The 15,796-nt window shown below is 39.5% G+C and overlaps 1 protein-coding gene across 1 annotated transcript in view; it reads left to right on the top strand.

Moving 5' to 3' along the window:
• Positions 1–15,796, top strand: part of NOS1 (nitric oxide synthase 1) — a 1,255,637-nt gene that overhangs the window by 1,198,905 nt on the left and 40,936 nt on the right. The window contains exon 26 of the mRNA XM_044068292.1: positions 816–1,010. Coding sequence (XP_043924227.1) covers positions 816–1,010 — 195 coding nt within the window. The remainder of the gene's footprint in view (positions 1–815; positions 1,011–15,796) is intronic.

The following is a 15,796-nucleotide window of genomic DNA, read 5'->3' as shown; positions in this document are numbered from 1 at the left end:
TTCACCATCATGCTGCATGTACTCCCATTCACATTCCTTCTGTACTCTTCTTACAGTCCTTCACAGCTGGCCCATCCCTTTTACCCTGTGTGCCTCCTATCTGGCTGTATGTTCCTCTCTGCCCTCTCCCATTCTGCCTTCCATGTGGTATTGACCATTACAGGGACACTAATGCCTCTTTCTGACTTTCATCAGTTATCATCACTTTCTGCACCTGTCCCACTTTGGCCTCATTCTTTGTGCGCTTTCTTTCTTGGCTATATTTCCTACTTTCACCTTATTCTATGCCACACTATTTACATGCACTCCTCTAACAACATTTGCCTGTGTCCTCTTGTTAACTTTCTTTCTCCAGCCCAGCATCTTCAAATTCTATTTTATCTTGTCTGTTGACTTCCTGTTGTCCCATCTTTCTTCTTTCTAGTCCAACTTGTCATTTCTCACTTTACTAACCAATTCTTTACCTTTTCTAGCTGCCATATTCTCCAGTAAAACCCTCACATTCTCCTGCTGACTCATCTTCCTCTACCACCCCAAAGAACCCTAAGTCAGACTTCTAACCCAAATGCTGAGCATGCCAGTAGCTCTCTCCCATTCTTCTCGTCCATACTGTCCTTCACCTTTTATGTTGTCCATTCTTGGCAGCTGTCCAAATAATCATTTAATACACTGTGATTCTTCTCACAAAGAGTAAGGGACATCCTGATTTTTTTCTTTTGGGGGGGGGGGGGCTGAAGTTAACATAATTATTAAAAAATACATATTTCAACCTCATAAATCTTTCTTGTTTTCTTTTTCTTTTCATTGTTTTTCAGAAATATGTCCAAGATGTCCTACAAGAACAGCTTGCAGAAACAGTATACAAAGTCTTGAAGGATCAGAATGGCCATGTCTATGTGTGTGGTGATGTCACCATGGCAAGAGATGTCATGAAGACCATTCAGCAAATTGTGAAGCAGCAGGCCAAACTAAGCTTAGAGGATGCTGATCTTTTCATCAGTAGATTACGGGTAAGACACTTCCATTGAATGAATAATACAAAGAACTACCACTAAGATATCTCTAAACGTTCTTTAGAGCTACTGTTATAACAAAGAGTGTTGCAGAAAGCAAAGCTCATTTAATGGATCAGTGGCTATTTGTAAGGCTGCCACCATTAGTGAGAAGTCTTAAAATTTTAAAGAAGGAAGAGCTAATTATATACATCTGAGAGCAATATGGTCCATGGTTGTGGTATTCCTTGTATTTCCTTTTTTGTAGTTTTTTTTTTATACATACTAATAGGTTCATAGGTTCATACTAGGCTATCTGCCCTAGGGCATTTATAAGCCTAGCCAGAGTGTGTTTGGCTTTCGCCACCCATTTTAAATTAATTTTGCTATGCCCTTTTCCGAGGTTAGTATACTGTGCCTCTGTCTAACAGTGACACAGAAGTGATACCCGGGGTAAACCTACGATCTCCCATCCACTCATCAAGATTCCTCTTGAAGAGAGTCAATGAGGGACTCTGCCTAACCTGGACTGGGATTTTATTCCAGAGTGAAGGGAGCCTCTGGGTTATGAATCTGTCCCTCCAGCATGTCCTATTTATGGGCCTGATGAGGGATGAGTAAAGAGGCACAATGACCTCCCCTGATCTAGATGTGAATCCCTTCATGATTAGGTGGGCTATATAAAATGTTTTTCTAACAACTTTGGCCACTTGGTTGTCAAATGAGAGATTGCTATCAACTTGGGTCCCCAGGTCCCTAATTACTTCTTCTGTACTTAATGGATTACCACCTATGTGATAATTTGTGGGCAGTTTGTTTTTGCCAAAGGGGATGACTATACACTTTTTGGCGTTTAGCTTGAGGCTATGGCTCTGGCACCAGTTGTCTGTTTATATGAGGCCCTTTTGGAGGATGCTTGTGTCAGCTGGAGAGTCGATTATGGCGCCCAGTTTGCAGTCATCTGCGAACTTGGTCATCCACAGTCCTTCCATGTTGGCCTGTACCTCCAAAAAATATATACCGAACAAGAGAGGTCCCAGGACTGAGCCTTGTGGGATGCCACTTGTAACTGGTTTGGAGTCTGACATGGCTCCAGCAATTCTAACCATGTGGGTTCTGTCCTTGAGCCAGTTTGCAACCCATCTAGTGACATAGGGGTTTATATTTAAGCTAGAGAGCTTATCTAAAATTCCCCAGTGGGGTATTGTATCGAAGGCTTTTGCAAAGTCCAGGTAGGCTGTGTGGACCACCTTCCCCTCGTCAATGGCCTTGGTGACTGTTTCAAAGAAATCAACCAGGTTTAAGAGGCAGGATCTGCCCTTAACAAAGCTGAACTGGGTAGGATCCAGTGTCTGTAGGTCCCCAATATCTTTATTTATGAGGTCCATGATGATCCTTTCCATAGCTTTGCAGACCAAGCTAGTCAGGCTTATGGGGCGATAGTTTCCAGGATCTGTTGAGGCACCACCTTTGTGGAGAGGGACCACTGTTGCTGTACGCCACTCTTTGGGTACATATCCTGTAGTAAGGCTGAGATTGAACAGTAGTTTTATGTTTGGGTTTAGCTCTTCTTGGAGTTCATATAGGACGCAGCCCGGGACACCATCTGGTCCCATTGATGCTGTGTTTTTTGCTTTGGAGAGGGCAGCTCTTACCTGAGCATCTGAGATGTCAGGGGCAGCACTCTGCTGGGATAGATATTTGCCCTTTGGTGGGGGGGAGTTTGCGCTGAACCTGTCAGCTAGGATGTTGGCAATGTCTGTGGGTTCGAGTATTTTTTGTCATTTTGGACTAATTCTGAGCATATCTGGGAATTCCCACCCAGGTTCCCAACATAACTAAAGAAAGCCTTGTGATTATCCTTAGTGTCCTGTGCAATTTTTCTCTCGAAGCTGGCCTTAGACGATTTTATGAGTGCCCGTAGTTTTTTGCTAATACTGATCAGAGATGCCTTCCCTTTTTGGGATTTTGCTCTATCATGTACTAGCTTCCTCCTTCTATTGTATAGTTTGTTTATGGCTGGGATCCACCAGACAGGACGTCTGCCTTTGGAGGATTGAGTCTTGGTTTTATTTGGGATTGCATGATCCATGCATTCCTGAAGGTGTTCATAGAATGTGTTTATAAAGGATTTTGCGGTCTGGGCCGTATTTTCCACAGGCCCGGAGGCTTTGAAGGATTCCACCTCGGTTTTGAGGAGTGTGAAATTTGCTTTAGAGAAGTTTTTCACTGTGGTTTTCAGGGCAGGGGGTGGAGTCGGGATGTGAATATCCAGTGAGATTAGTTTATGGTCTGATCTTACCAGTGAGGGATACACTTCTGGTCTGGAGCATAGAGTCCCCATGTTGGTGATGATCAGGTCCAGTATGTTTTCCCTCTTGTGGGAGTGGTAACAAGTTGTTCCATAGCATTTGAGTTTATAAATTCTAGGAACCTTTGGGCTAGGTGTTGGAGCTAGAGTAATGCTCCCAGTCTATGTTTGGGTAGTTGAAGTCGCCCAATATAATGGTGTTTGGAGAGACCTTCATATTTTCCAGTGTTCTCAGGAAGGCCGAGTGGGGTTTCTGGGTTTGGGAGGGTGGTCTGTAGCAGGCTATAAACTGGAAGGCAGTTTTACCCACTGTTAGTTGCACATGGATAGTCTCTGATGCTTCGTGCTGTGCCACCAACCTGGAGGTGTGGGTATCTTTGAATATTGATACTCCCCTCCTTTTGTGGTTCGGTCCAAGTTTTGGGGCGAAAAGTATGGTATGAGGTATAACCTGGTAGTGCTGGGGTGCTCTCGGAGCCTTGAACCAGGTTTCTGTTACTGCACAGATATCGATGTTCTCCATGCTAAGGAGAGTTTCGAGTGCGTGCATCTTGAGGTTTAGACTTCTGGCATTGAGTAGCATTACTCTTAATTTCTTATCCCTTGTGATACCTATGGAGGTGGGTTTGTCTTTTGAGCCTTGCCTAAAAAAGGCACTATGGGGGTAGCAAGAGCCTTTGCCAATATCCGAAAGCCCAGGGGTGACAGGTGCAAGCCGTCCCTAGTGAAGCATCGTGGCGTGTCGAGCATGTCCTCCCAGGCTGACAGGCATTGGATCCCCTTTGTACGACACCGATACTTAAGCCAATTGTTGAAATTGATCATCTTGTCTTCATATTGTGGCACCATTCTTGGTGAGGGTAAGATGCTACTCAAGGTCAGGGTTATACCGGCCTGGGCTACATGCTCAGAGAGCTCCTCTATGTCTCTTTTCATGTAGTCCAGGGAGGTACGTCTCAGGTCATTCACACCAGCATGGACAATGACTGAGTCATATTTGTACTTGCCTTGGAGTGACCTGAGTGCTTGTGTTATATGGCGGATCCTAGCGCCCGACAGGCAGCTCACCATGACCTTCTCCTTGTTCAGCCTGGCGAGCGGGACGTCAGTGTGCCTGATGATAGAGTCACCTATTACAAGTGTATCAGGTGTGTTGTTTAGCCTTAAGGGCTGTGACTGTTTGGCACACTGGCTTTGTGAGCTATGTGTTGCACATGTTTTGTTTTGGGGTAGCGGTTGCTTGAGTGTCTGCTTTGGAGGTCTCTGCTGCTTAGGCAGATTTTTATTTAGAGCCTCCGAATATGTTTTTGTGTGTTTATGCGTTTGGTTTGCTGTCGTGGTAGGTCTATGTGAGACTGGAATTGTAGTGAGTGTGGTTTCCTTCTCCTCCTGACTGGTTTCGCCAGTACTGAGTTGAGAGAGCTTAGCCTCCAGTATGGCTATATGGTTGCATCTCTCACATGTGTTGGAATTTGTTGGGAGGAGGAGAGGGTTGTCTGTGTACATGAGGCAGTTGTAACATTGCCTCAAGATTCCCAGATTCACCAGCTGGACTGGAGAGGAGATTGACAACTGACCTTTGGACATGCTAGAATAGTATTGGGAATTCCTTTATAATTGAAAAAAAGGGCCAATGGGGAACGAGGTACTCAAGGGGAGTTTGTGAGGGTGTAGTGCTTTTAATTTTTTAGTGCTGACTTATATAATTGCTTTATTGAGCAAGTGCCAGGTAACTTAAATGCAATGTGTTACAGGTAACTTAAATGAAAAAACGACAAACAGTAACTTTCTTTCAAGTGAAACAAGGAAATAAGTACAGTAAGCAATGCAGACATCACTAGGGATCCACAGAAGCGCTGAAAAGCCGCGTTTTAGGTGGAATTAGCGTTTCAGGGAAATAACAAGCATACAAACAAAGCTAGATTCAGCAGGCCTGGATCTAGTCTATGCTACAGCAAACAAGGTGTACCAATTTCAGTAAGAAACAGTTCAAATATGCAGGCACTATAAGCCTTTAACCAGAAATTCCCAGCTCAGAAGGGCAGAGTCAAGCCTCTCCTCCCACAAGAGTGCAGACCACGAACCTTATTAATGTAAAATAACTGGCCTGAAGCCCAAGTGCTTAAACCAGAACTAATACACTTTTAGAATAACAGACACTGAGCCCTCAATCAGCAGTTCACAACTTAGAAGGATGTAAGCTACCTGTCCTGCCACCACACTGCAGGCCACAAACCTTCCTAATGTAAAACAACTGGTCTGAAGCCCAAGTGCTTAATCCAAAAGACTTAGAATGATAGCTACACTTTAATCAAATTACTACCAAGCAGTAATAAATACAATTGAATACTTTAAAGAATGCCTGGATTAGTGCTCAAGTTATACAAACAAAGCTAGATTCAGCAGTCCTGGATCTAGTCTATGCTGCAGCAAACAAGGTGTACCAATTTCAGTAAGAAGCAGTTCAAATATGCAGGCACTATATGCCTTTAACCAGAAATTCCCAGCTCAGAAGGGGAGAGTCCAGCCTCTCGTCCCACAAGAGTGCAGACCATGAACCCTTTTAATGTAAAATAACTGGCCTGAAGCCCAAGTGCTTAAAACAGAATTAATACACTTTTAGAATAACAGACACTGAGCCCTCAATCAGCAGTTCCCAACTTAGAAGGATGTAAGCTACCTGTCCTGCCACTACAGTGCAGACCACAAACCTTCCTAATGTAAAACAACTGGTCTGAAGCCCAAGTGCTTAAACTAAAAGGCTTAGAATGAGTTACACCAAGCAGTAATAAATACAACTGAGTACTTTTAAGATGACGTAAAAGCAAAATAAAGTAGGAAGAAACACAAATACAGTAAAAGCAGATACATTTTTTTTTTTTTTTTTTGAGTGAGCAAATGAGATGGGCCCAGGAGTTACAGGACAGAAACAAGTGCAAACGCAGGCCTTCAAATCAGAAAGTTGAGAGAGATGGAAGACAGCCCAAACAGCCAGTAACTACAAATTCTGGGCCAGAACCACTCCTTATGTGGTAGACAGGTTACCTAGTGCTTACCACTCCCACTGATAAGCTAGAAGGCTTCCCTCCAACACAGAAAGGCTTGGGGGGCTCAGAAGCTTACAAATAGTCCTGGATACAGCAAATCTGTATCTGGAACACTAATTACAAGAAAGGTAGGAAACAGGCTTACAATTTTTTTTTTCAGAAAAGTAGCAAAAACAGTAGTAAAAACAATTCACATGCAGTGCAAGCTGGCACACTTGAGTATGTAGCAATATTAGTCCACACACAGTTTGAAAAAATGTAATTAAATTAAAAAGGACTAAAAGCAAGTGCAGAAAGGGTTTATTAGGTAGAATGCGGTAAAGAAATGGGACTGGGAGAGTGTCCTAGATCAAATCTACAGTGGGGCGGGCAGTGCAAAAGCCACCAAATTTAAACTACAACCAAGAACAGGGGGGGGGGGTTCAACAGAGATGTGTGGAATCAGAGTGCAAATTATAAAACCAAAAAAATATATACTGATCTCTGCATATTTGCAGAACAGTAAGACAACAGATATCTAAGCAACAATTTAGCTCTATAATACAGAATAATACAGAAAAATATACTCAGCTCTATATATTTGCAGATAGTCTTGTAAGGCTGTCTCTCAACACACAGGTTCCACTTTAAATGCAGACTGCTGCTATTAACAGGTCAAATTAAGCCACCGTTGTATATTTATGGAGTAAAAAGAAAAGCCCAAACTCTTTGAAAGTGCTTAAACTGAAATTGAACTACCAGTGATTTCATATATATAACTTGAGTGGGAGTCCTAAATAATAAGTCAAATAAATCGCCAGCTTTAAGCTTGCCCTCTTGACCAACTATAGAAAACTCTTATATGACACCTAAAAAGCCCTTTTATGATGAACTATTTCAATTTCAACATTCTTAGTATTAGTAAAATAGATTTTAAATGAGAATTCAACAGTTTGTTGCATGTCATTACTGTAATATTAGATCAATCAGATCATGTAGCCAATAACTTGGTAAGTCATAATTTGGGTTATCACACCCCTGCTGAGGGGCTTAGGCTGTGATTATGCATATGGTCTTATCTTTATACTGGAGTCTGCTTGCCATTAGTCTATCAGTAATTCTGATGGCATCCCTCCTTGTCTTCTGAAGACCTTCTCTCACCACAATTTTCAATCCATTTCTGGTCTGTTATCATCCTAAGTAGTAGACTACACATAAGAACAGACCAGAAACGGGGAGTAGTGCACTCTGTATCCCAATCAAAGTGGCTTTGCTGTATTGCCTTGTCTCCTGATTACATAGGATGTCCAGTCTCCTCCTTACTATCATGTCATTCATTTCCAAACAGTATCATATTAATTCACATATATTCAATGTAGCAGTCTTCATGTATGGCAGGTTACTTGGTTTTAAGTCCAGCTTTTAGCTAACAGGACTATCTCAGGTGACACAAAGCTGTGTAACTAAATACTTTCTGCCCAGTAACTTATTGACACAGGGCTGTCGGGCTTTATGGTGAGTACACACTGGCCAGCAGAGATACATAGCCCCCTCCAGCCACTATCATGGGTCCCTAGTGTTTGTCAGAGTAGGTTGGTCATCAATCCACGTATCACTGGCAAATATTCATATTCAGTTTTGGTGACATTAGTTAATGTGCCAGATCACCTAGAGACAATTTTTACACTACTGTATGGCTAGCCCTGACATCACACTCAGTCTGTGATCCATGTTCTGATATCTAGAGGATACTGTACACCATGCTTGATGCTTAAAATAATTACCCTACACAACTTTCTCTCAGTAGGCACCAGCTAGTATTTGTGCTGCTGTCCATGACTCCATTCAGTTTTAGGTGAGTTTGACAAGTTTAAGGAACACCAAAGTGACACAGAGGGTACATGCAAACACACGGACATAGGTCAGAGGTTAGAATCAAATCTGTACCTTGTTCTTGGGAGGGGGTTGGGAGACCTTAACTACACTAAGCACTAAAACATAAGAGCTAACATCTTGTCTGTTTATCTATCAAGCAACAGTGATACAAGCAAAATTACAATTCTAGGTGGTATGTTCAAGGATTTGTATTAAAGGCTCAAGTGATCTGATTAAGTAAATGTAAACCTTCATGACATCAGGCAGTTTTGTTTCAGTCTAACAATTACTCTGCTGCATCAGTGGTATTATTTAATGACGTGCAGATGTGTTAATTCATCTGTTAATTGAATAAACAAAGTGATTTAAGTGGAGACTTTTCAGTCAGTTTCAGAACACACACACACACACACAGAAGTTTATTTTTCTCTGTGCTTCACACTTCTGAAACATATTTCTGAGAGCAACTATTCAAAAAGAAAAAGGTGTTTTTACTTACACTAAACTGACAGCAAGAATAACAAGAAGTTAAGTGCAGCTGGAAAATCTCTGTCTTTGGGAATGTGATAGAAATGTCCTTCTTTACAGAAGTCAGCTGTCAAAATGTTATTTGAATGGTTGTATTTCATTGGCCACAGAAATTCATAATTAGAATTGGAAATTAATACTCTGCACTCAATATAGTTTATGTAATGAGCTCTTAAAATATTGAGTGGTATCCATAATGCATAATATTGCAGAAGACCTTTAATGTGTCCAGTCTGTAGAGATTGTAAAGTTGAAAATTTGAAAATGTGAACATTTCACAGTTCTATAAGCTTTAAACTAACATAAAAAAGTTTAAATCTGTATTAGTTAATGGGCTATAACAGTACATCATCACCCTGACTGGTGAACTAAAGTTCTCCGACAGAATGCTAACCTACAGAGAAAACAGCGGGAAAAAATGTCTATCACTTCACTGCAGCACATTAAGCTGTTGTGAAGCTTGGAAAGAGAAAAACAAATGAATGCCACTTTTTTACATTCACTAAACCTGGCTTTAATGTATAGCGAGCATAAAAAAAAAAAAAACTAAATAAGGGGAAAGTAACACGTGTGTGTGTGTGTGTGTGTGTGTGTGTGTGTGTGTGTGTGTGAGCGTGTGCATGAGAGAGAGAAATAGACAAAGCATACCTCCTAACTTATTTTGACTGCCACAGGCAGCCATCAGCATACATTTTCTGAAACAATAAGAAATATGAAACTCTAATGTCTGGCATTATTGACTGACTGTAATAGTCAGTGATTTACCAGCAAATCAAACACTTCAGAAAGGGCAGAGCAAAGTTCTGTGTAAATGAGCTCTCTGCACAAGGGAGGGCCATCGACTGACCTGGTTAACTACAGACCTACATGTCTGACTAGTGTCATATGTAAAGTCATCAAAAGCATTATCGTACAATTAAAAAAAAAAAAAAAAAAAAGCATTATCGTGGGGGGGGGGGGGGGCACAGCCTAGATGGCTAACTGAGAGTAGTGAATTTTGAGAGCTCCATAAACTAATATAATAATATAGGAAAATTGTATTATTTTCAAGTTTAAAATGTCAGAAATCTATAGATAAACTACTAAACTACATAAATATCAATTTTGGTGGAGATATACAAAACGTTTCTGTCAATAACTTGGAGATATATTAAGCCACTGAAAATGAACAACTCAAGGAATTCTCATCCAGATGCTGCTTTGAAAAAAGAACTGCAATTGATGACATCTATCTTTGAAGATGGATGGCTTTAAAAATTACTTAGAAAACCTCAAATTAAGTTCTCAAAAACAGACTGATACTCTTAAGGAACTATTACAGCAACACCATATAAAAATAACAAGTATAGAGACTTCTCTAAATGACATTGAAGGGAGACTCAAAGAGGAAGAATTATAAAAAGAATTTCTGTTTAAACAGAATACATGGGTGCTTAACAAAATAGATGATTTAGAAAACAGGGAAAGGAGAAACAACATAAAGATCTTTGGTCTGCCTAAAAACACTGAAGGAGAAGACACTATTTCATTTTTAACAACCTGGATTACTGACTTTTTAGACTTGAAAGAGAGACTTTCATTTGGGATTGAAAGGGTGCACAGAGCACTGAGGAAACTTGCTTCTTACTCAACAAATACTCCACCTAGATCCATGGTTATATAATTTCTTTCATTTCTGGACAAGGAACTAATATTAAAATCTGCTTGGAGAAAATCACCCTTAAAATACAATCAAAGCCTGCTAAGGTTTGACAATGATTGTTCTTTCAGAATACTAGAACAAAAGAAAAAATTCTGGCCAATAATAAAACTATTGAAACAAAACAACATTAAAGCACAGCTGGCCTTTCCAGCCAAGATAAAAATACTTTTTGCCAATGAGATGAGAACCTTTAATGACTTAGAAGAAGCTACTATATTCATCAAAAACAACAACATAGTGTTTATCCCAGAAGAAATGGAATGGATGGCTCCTACTCTTAAAAGAATAAAAGAAACAAATCCTTGGACTGATGCTAGAAAGAAGAAACAAAAAACTGATTCCAAGATAGTTGTCCCAAAAAATAACTCTTACAACTACATCTCTCAAAGTATCAACTGATATGGTACATCACTTGTCATCTGTTTTTATTTACAAAAAAAGGAGGGATTCTTAAACAACTGAGAAACAGTAATGATTTATTCAGAATGTTCAAAGAGTCCAATAATTCTTCACAAACAAAGGTAGGTCAAGATGGGTTACTATTTACATTATATATAAGCCAAACACAGCAACATATAATACAAACAAAGAAGTTTCTATTCCCCTACTTGAACTCAATAAATACTTATCTTGTTCATTTTTCATTGATTTTACTTGTAATAATTTAAATAATTAGTTAATTCAAGAAGGTACCATTCATCAGAGTTCAGACTCAAATGTAACAAATTAACATCATATATAATAGGAGTAACAGTAGAGTGTTTTGAAGAAAAGAGAAAATGCTGTCATGGAGACTAATGCCTTCTTCAGTTAAAGTATGATTTAGAAATGTCATGTATATCCTTGTTGGGTAAGAGTAGCAAGCTTTTAGTACAAATGTCATTATTATTCTGTCTAAACATAGTTAATGTCAATTATGGCGGTATCAAAGCTTTGAGTGCTGTTTGAGCAATCCCAATGCAGTGTGCGTGGATGCGGGCATGTCTAGCGGCTAGTGTAGATGTCTTTATTATTATATCTAAACATAATTAATATCAATTATGGCGGGTATTGTAACTTCGAGTGCTGTTAGATTGAGCCTGAGATGGTGTATGTGGATGTAGCTGTGTCTGGCAGCTGTTATATGCTGCCGTTTTCGTCTCTGGGTGGCTGTGGGTTGCAGCTTGTGGTTGAGGTTTGCTGGTGCTTGTGTGTTGGGTGGGAACATTTGGTGTTTTTGCTTGGGTCTGGGGGAGGGGGGTGGATGGAGCTGTGGTTTGGGATGTTTTGGCGGACAATGGTTTGTTTGTGCGTCTGCTGAGTGAGAGGTGGGAGGGCCGGAGGAGTGTGTTGTCTCTTGTTGTGGTGGCTTGTTGGGAGTTTTTTTTTTTTTTTTTTGATCTGTTTGCTCTCTGTTCTTTTCCTGGCTGCTGCCTCACTGAAAGGGAGGGAATTTAGGCTTGGAATTGCAGTGAAGTGAAGCTTTGCTTCAGGTGCATCATGAACCGCTGGTATGCAGTACACAGACACACTAACAGAAACAGATGCTCACAGGTTGCTATGGTAATGGAGATAGAGTGACAATATTGCTTAACAGCTCTGAGGAGCCTCCAAGATGATTCTCGGCAATGACGTTTTTGGTTTAAAAAAAATATATATATATATATATATATATATATATATAATAAAAGGGCTGTTTTAAACCACATGTACACATATTGATGGTCTCCCAACACTTCGTTTAGCTCATTACATTGATTCTTGATAAAAAAACACACACACAATAGATATGTAATGTATGATTTTAGTAAATCTAGACATAAAATATATAAGCGTCATATAAGATGAAGCAGTATGCTGAATTTAGATATTAAAGATAGGATTTAATAACATGGGCTTGTGTATAACAACACTACTGTCTTAACTTGTCATAAATGGCATACACTACATTGAGCATCAAGAGGAAGCATGATGATTTTCTTACAAAAGTAAATATGCATAACAAGTCATGTAATTGCTTTAACTTGAATTATAGTTTTTGTAACCCATCTTGACCATATATAATACTTAAGTAGTTACCAAGGTAACTAATGTTTTATACATGACGTCAAACTGACAAAGTTGTTCAAGAGAAAGAATAGAAACCTGAACTTGAAATGTCACAGAATGTAACAATCATATTATGAACAAATAGTATTAAATTGACACTAGACAGTTTAATAACATGGGCTTGAGTATAATAAACACTGCTGTTTTAACTTGTCATAAACGACATACATTATATTGAACATCAAGGGGAGTTGATGATTTTCTCATATACGTAAATGTGCATAACAAGTCATACAATTGCTTTAACTTGAATTGTGGTTGTGTAACACATCTTGACCATACATAATACTTAAGCTGTTTCCAAGGTAAATAATTTTTTTACATGACATCAAACTGACAAAATTGTTCAAGGGAAATAATAGAAGCCTGAACTAGGAATGTCACAGAATGTAACAATCACATTCTGAACAAATAGTATTAAATTGACAATAATAACCTTTGCTGATTATACAAAATAGAATGTTGCCATTTAAATCTAAAAATGCTGAGTATATGCCATAAAATGGCAATTTATGAATATGGAAAGGGCACTTGTAATCATTAATCACAATAAGTGAATTTGTTGTTTTTAACCTATAATTTCACTCATTTTATAATAAGAAATGACAGATATGAAAATCCTTATGTGTAGGAAATGGGAGGAAGAGGGATGCACTGATAATTAAAATACACTAACTTCATCAATGTTTACATAAAACAAATTTGATGCTTTAAGTAAGTTAGCAACAAAGAAAGTGATTACTTAAATGCTGGTAAACAATGAAATATAACTTCTGATATATCCAGTAAAATACATTGTATTATAAACATTAGATATAAATATCATTACCATCTATTTATATTAAGTAATAAGTTTTGAAGGACTTCATCAATAAGAGTGAATATGTTAAATAACTGTGTGCTATAATCTTTTACTGAGGTTTTATATATGATACATCCTACTTTACTATGACTGAATTGCTTGTCATCTCTCTTTCATGTAAATATCAATTGCTTATACAATAAGTAGACATTTATATTGTATTAAAATTCTGTCTAATCTACAATAGTACTATATCTGTTCAAAATAATATAAATATCGCTTATTCCTATTACAAATATTCTCCATATGATAATTCAATTTATGGAGCTCAGATGTTCTGGATTGTCAAGGTATGAGTGATAATCTGATGGACGCAGGTTTATCCATCAGATCAGAAATGATTTTCATTCCATGGCTAGTGTGGCTCTAAGTTTTGTTAACATTTATTAATTTAAATTTATTTCACAAAACCATTTTTAGCATGCCTGACCAAAACATTACTTTATTGGTAAATGCTCAAAGTATAAAACTGATAATTTCCTTTAAAAGCTCAAATATATACTTTATAGTTATCAGAGGAAAATGTTTAATGGTCACAATAAAACAAAAAATACATAGCCCCAGATTCATGAAGCTCGGCGCAAGTCCGGCGTAAGGCTTGCGCTGGCCGTGCAGCGTAGATGTGGAGTAGTCACGCCATATGCATATTAATGAAGGCGCGCAGCCGCCACAACCACATGCATAGGAAACATGTGCGAGTGCAAGGGGCGTATTGAAGTTGCGCAGGGAGGCGTGTTAATGTCAGCTTTCGAGGAGCAACCTAAACTGCTGAATATTATATTCCACCAGCAATAGTAATCGTACCTATCAGTGTCCGTGGAGACTGAAACGTATGCAAAGCAGAGTCCCTGCGAACAGAAAATGAAGACTCAAACACAAATGCACGGTAGGGAATAACGGGTCCCTACCCATGAACAAATGACAGGAAAACCGTGTGCCTGTAGTCCAACGTAGTGTTGATAGCTATACCATGTGGAAGTGAAACGTATCAGATGTTAGCGTGCTGCCAGTAGGTACGTCCAGTCCAACGGAGAGGGTCACCAGCCGACCCATAATTTGAGGGAGGGAACATAGCTGTGCAGATGTGTCCATAACAAAATACACGAGGAGAAATGTAGATATAGGTAGTGACCGTATGTCTGAATCATATCCCACAAGCCATGTAATAGTCACATACAAAAGGTATGTCCGTATTTCACATACCAAATGTGATAGGAAATAGCATATGCATGTAAACGAAACAGAAGGAGCATATAAACGAGCCATAACAACACGGACACATGTAGGCCGAAAGGAACAGTATGATCCGTACCGTCGACCAAGATTACCACCTGTCCCACTTTGCGAGCGACAGTCCCTCTGTGGGCAGATGTGTCCTGACACAAACATGTAAAACTGGCAAATGTCCAGAGAATATAGGACATAATTCCTCCGTAGATGTCATGCAATAGTTGCATTAAACATATTTCACTGGACGTATAATACATAAATGTCATAACAAACAGAATAAGATACCGAAATGCTACAAGAATAAGCTTAGATATAGGCAAGAATTGTAAGTTCTATCTGCCGAACTGACCGTGGGTATGTGTCGGCCTGTAAAATATGCTGTGTTCACCGCAACTGTCACAGTAGGGTTGCCACCCTTACAAATGGCCAAAGTGGGACATGTTTGGTACAGACATCAGACTGTACAGGCCGACACATACCCACGGCCAGTACAAAGGACAGAACATAACTGTTTTGCCTACAGAAAAGCGTATTCCTGTAGCATTTTAGTTGCTTATTCTGTTTCTCATAACAGTCAGGTATTTCAGATACAGAATTAACTGTTTAATGCAACTATCACATAAAATATAAGAAATATGTTTGTCCTAAAATCTCAGGACATTTGCCATGTTGACAATTACATGTCAGGACACAACTGCCCAAAGAGGGACTGTCCCTCGCAAAGTGGGACAGGTGGTAACCCTATGTCACACTGTGGCCAATTGAAAAGGTGGAAACACAACCGTTGACTGTGGGGAGGCAATGTCCATAACAGTCGGACATGTGTAAGGAATAGCTTGGACATAGGAAAAGGTGCCATCCTACCAATGAGTAGAACAGGCTGGCAAAATCCAGAAGGCAGCTGTATAATCCGAACGTGTATGTGACACAGTCGAACGGGTAGTACCCGGATACACCAACCAAGTAATGAAAGTGAAGTAAGGGCGTGTACCTATGTGCGTGAGGTATAGCATGTGGAAAGCAAACATGGCAGGGTAGTCCACACAACCATAAAGGTACCCGACACATGTAGGGTAGTCAATGTGTAACTCTGGCCGTGTCATGGGCCAACAACCAAAGTAGTGCTCTATGGGGTGTGAGGAATTCGCGTGTGAGGGGTGGGTGTTTAATGGCAAATTCCTC

This window comes from Protopterus annectens, chromosome 4.part0 (genome assembly GCF_019279795.1).
Source record: "Protopterus annectens isolate FY-2018-M chromosome 4.part0, PAN1.0, whole genome shotgun sequence".
Lineage (NCBI taxonomy): Eukaryota > Metazoa > Chordata > Ceratodontiformes > Protopteridae > Protopterus > Protopterus annectens.
The sequence above is the reverse complement of the archived record's forward strand: the minus strand, read 5'-3'. Positions and strand labels throughout refer to the sequence as shown.